This window comes from Toxotes jaculatrix, chromosome 9 (assembly GCF_017976425.1).
Source record: "Toxotes jaculatrix isolate fToxJac2 chromosome 9, fToxJac2.pri, whole genome shotgun sequence".
NCBI lineage: Eukaryota > Metazoa > Chordata > Actinopteri > Toxotidae > Toxotes > Toxotes jaculatrix.
In genome coordinates, this window is record NC_054402.1 from 6,500,305 (window position 1) to 6,503,381 (window position 3,077).

General features: G+C 36.9%; 1 protein-coding gene across 1 annotated transcript; it reads right to left on the reverse strand.

Moving 5' to 3' along the window:
- Window positions 1-1,898: 1,898 nt before the first annotated feature.
- On the reverse strand, window positions 1,899-2,822 carry LOC121187322 (olfactory receptor 10G4-like). Its single transcript, XM_041046505.1, has one exon. It carries the CDS (start codon window positions 2,820-2,822, stop codon window positions 1,899-1,901), a length of 924 nt encoding a protein of 307 aa, XP_040902439.1.
- Window positions 2,823-3,077: the final 255 nt, after the last annotated feature.

Consider the following 3,077-nt stretch of genomic DNA (forward strand, 5'->3'; position numbering starts at 1 on the left):
GCTCAGCCGATGCATTGGTGGGCTGACGAGCTTACTGCAGATAAATCTATGTCTGCCTTTAAAATGTCTGGTAAGTAACAGGAGATAAAAGCCAAAGATTAGTGTTTGAGCTTAAGTTTAAAACAGTCTTTTCAGAATTAACACCAAACCTATCCTCCTGTCTGACTGTCACATTTAAAACAGATAAAACTGGATATACACAGCTCAAAAAAATTAAAGGAACACTTGTTAATCAGAGTATAGAATCAAGTCAGTTAAACTTCTGGGATATTGATCTGGTCAGTTAAGTAGCAGAGGAAGTAGCAGAGTCTCCCTGTCCTCCACATCTGTAACTGATCGTTTAATCAGCCCTGATCTACTGCCTGCTTCTCCCAGCTGCTCCTTATCAGCAATTAGTGTCTGAGTGGAGACTGTGAGCAGGCATTTTTGTGATTCAGTGAATATTAAATAATTTCTGTTCTGGGGGATGATTGAGGCATCAACAAGGACATTCATGTTAACAAATATAATCATCATTTTTGCACACCCTCCAAACATTATTATTACCAGTTTAATCAAGTGAGCATCAGTGTTTGCTTAGTATGTGTTTTTTTTTTTCATTTTTATTATTTTGAAAGGCAATATATTATTGTTGTTGTTGCTGATGATAATGAACTTCTCTCATTTCATTCAGAGGTTGTCATGATAAGGTGCACCACAGAGTTGTTCAGCTAACATTTCCCCTTTCACCAGCAGCTGGCAGCACTGTCATTTGTGAACTGCTATGTCCTCTAATAGTGTGTGACATGCTATGCTAATGTTACTTTTGTTCCTCTGAATGTTTCAGATAAACTGAAAGGTTAAGGGCTCCTTCATGGGTTTAGAAAAACCACCTTATTTGTAAAACTAAATAAACCTTTTAAAAATTGAGTGGATTTTTCTGGGAAAAAAAAGTGGTACGATTTTCTTAGATGATAAAAAACTTTTTGGAGATTTAGATCTAGACAGTGACATAATGTTGGTGATGTTAATACTTAACAATGATTAGTTCTTTTGAAAAGTTCTTTAATCTATTATTCAATTCTTGTAACTATTTATATTGACTGTGTGTTGCAGTGAAAAACAGATCACTGTGAGACAGAACTGGCATCTGGATTTCTTTTTCTTATCAGACAACTTGCAGATGATTTGTGTCTACCAGAGGCCTTATTCACAAAAAAGCTCACTAACAGTTCGAAATCCTCACATCTGAGACGTTGTTGCAAGACACTGATGGGCATGTTGTTTTCAAAATTACTAAAACAATTATTCAGTTGTCAGTATAGTAGCATTTCTGATGACTGACTAATCAATTAATCAACAAAGTGTTGCAGCTCTAGTGCGTTGAGATGTTTCTGAGTTGTGCATCTGTGGTACACATGAATATTCTGCCTATGATCTCTGGATCAGGATCACATTTGTTGTTTCTGCTCTTTCTCCCTGGCCACGAAAACTACAAACTTTGTAACACATATATAACATATAACCACATATCATTTTGGGAATAACTACAATCACATACAGTTTATTGACAAAAAATAGTTAACAGGCAATTGGTAATGCTATAGTGTATTCTAACCAGCATCTGCAAAGTCAAGCGTGTTATTATATACAGTATGTTTGTGTCATATACTGTATATACTGTATGTTTTGTCCAGTGCCTTTGTGAAGCTGTGTGTAGAGTTTGATTGTTTCCTCCTGGTTCTCCAGTTTCTTTGCACAGTTCAAATACATGAATTTTAGGTTAGCTGGAAAATCCAAATTGCCGGTACGTGTGAATATGAATGTGGATGTGTTTTTCTTTAGGTTGCTTACCTGCCCACAGAATTATAGCTAGAATAAGCTCCTGTCCTTTACAGCCCTGAACAGAATGAACTGTCTCAACTTTTTTTGAATACCTTAAAGATCTTGTTTTTAATTTCTTTTGTCCTGAGACTGTACACAAAAGGATTTACAAGAGGCGGGCCAAGTGTGGACCCGATCATTAAGCCATGGCGTAGCTCAAGTGTTAATACCACACCTAACCTGGTCAAGATAACAAGGATAAATAATGGACAGTAATAACATGTTACCACAATTAAGTGACTCACGCACGTACTGCCCATTTTCTTTTTATCATTTGAGGATAATTTCACGAAATACAGGATCCCGAAATAGGACAGGCAAATAAGAGTGAAAGTGAAAAATACAAGAAAAAATATTATGATGGTAACCAAATTGAAGTAGTAAGTTGGGTCTACACAAGTGGTGCGCATTATGGCAGCATATTCACAGAAAGTGTACTGCAGTGTTGAGTGGCAATGAGGGAGAGGAATCAAAGTTGCTGGCAAAATGGCCACAAAACCACAGGCAACAATCCACAGAATATACGCAAGGACAAGAGTACGTGCATTTGATAAATAACTGTGGTACTGGAAAGGATAACTGATGGCAATCAATCGATCAAATGCCATAACTGCTAAAGCAAACATCTCCATCACCCCTCCCAAGTGAAAAGCAAACATCAGAATAAAGCACGGCACATAGGATATGGTTTTAGCACCAGCAACAAGAACCCCAATCATTACTGGACTGGTACTGGAGGTGTACAGTATATCAACAACAGCAAGGTTGCAAATCAGAAGATACATTGGTTTGTGTAATTTCTTGTCGTAAATAATGAAGAGGATGTTTACCATGTTGGCTAGAACTGCTAGAACATATATAATCAATATAACCACACCAACTACCATAGGTCTTTTGGTTAAGTCAAAACCACCTATGATAAATTCTGTCACTGTAATTGAAGCATTCTGTAAACGCATATTCACACAAAAAATACCAAGATTCAAAAAGTACAAATCAAATTATGGAAAAACTCTTCTCAAAGCAAAATATCATTCCACATATTGTAGATTATAACCAGATCATTCAGCATGTTGTAGATTATAGCCAGTTACAACCAGTAGTTGTACAGCTTTCACCACGACCAACAATGGATCTTACCACACAGCTTCAAGGATTCAGGATTTTAAGGCAAACTAGAGTGGTAATGTGTCATTGGACAGGCCCTTCGTCCA

Excerpts from the sequence above, each read along its gene's own strand:
- LOC121187322 (XM_041046505.1), bottom strand. The coding sequence starts at position 2,822 with ATGCGTTTACAGAATGCTTCAATTACAGTGACAGAATTTATCATAGGT.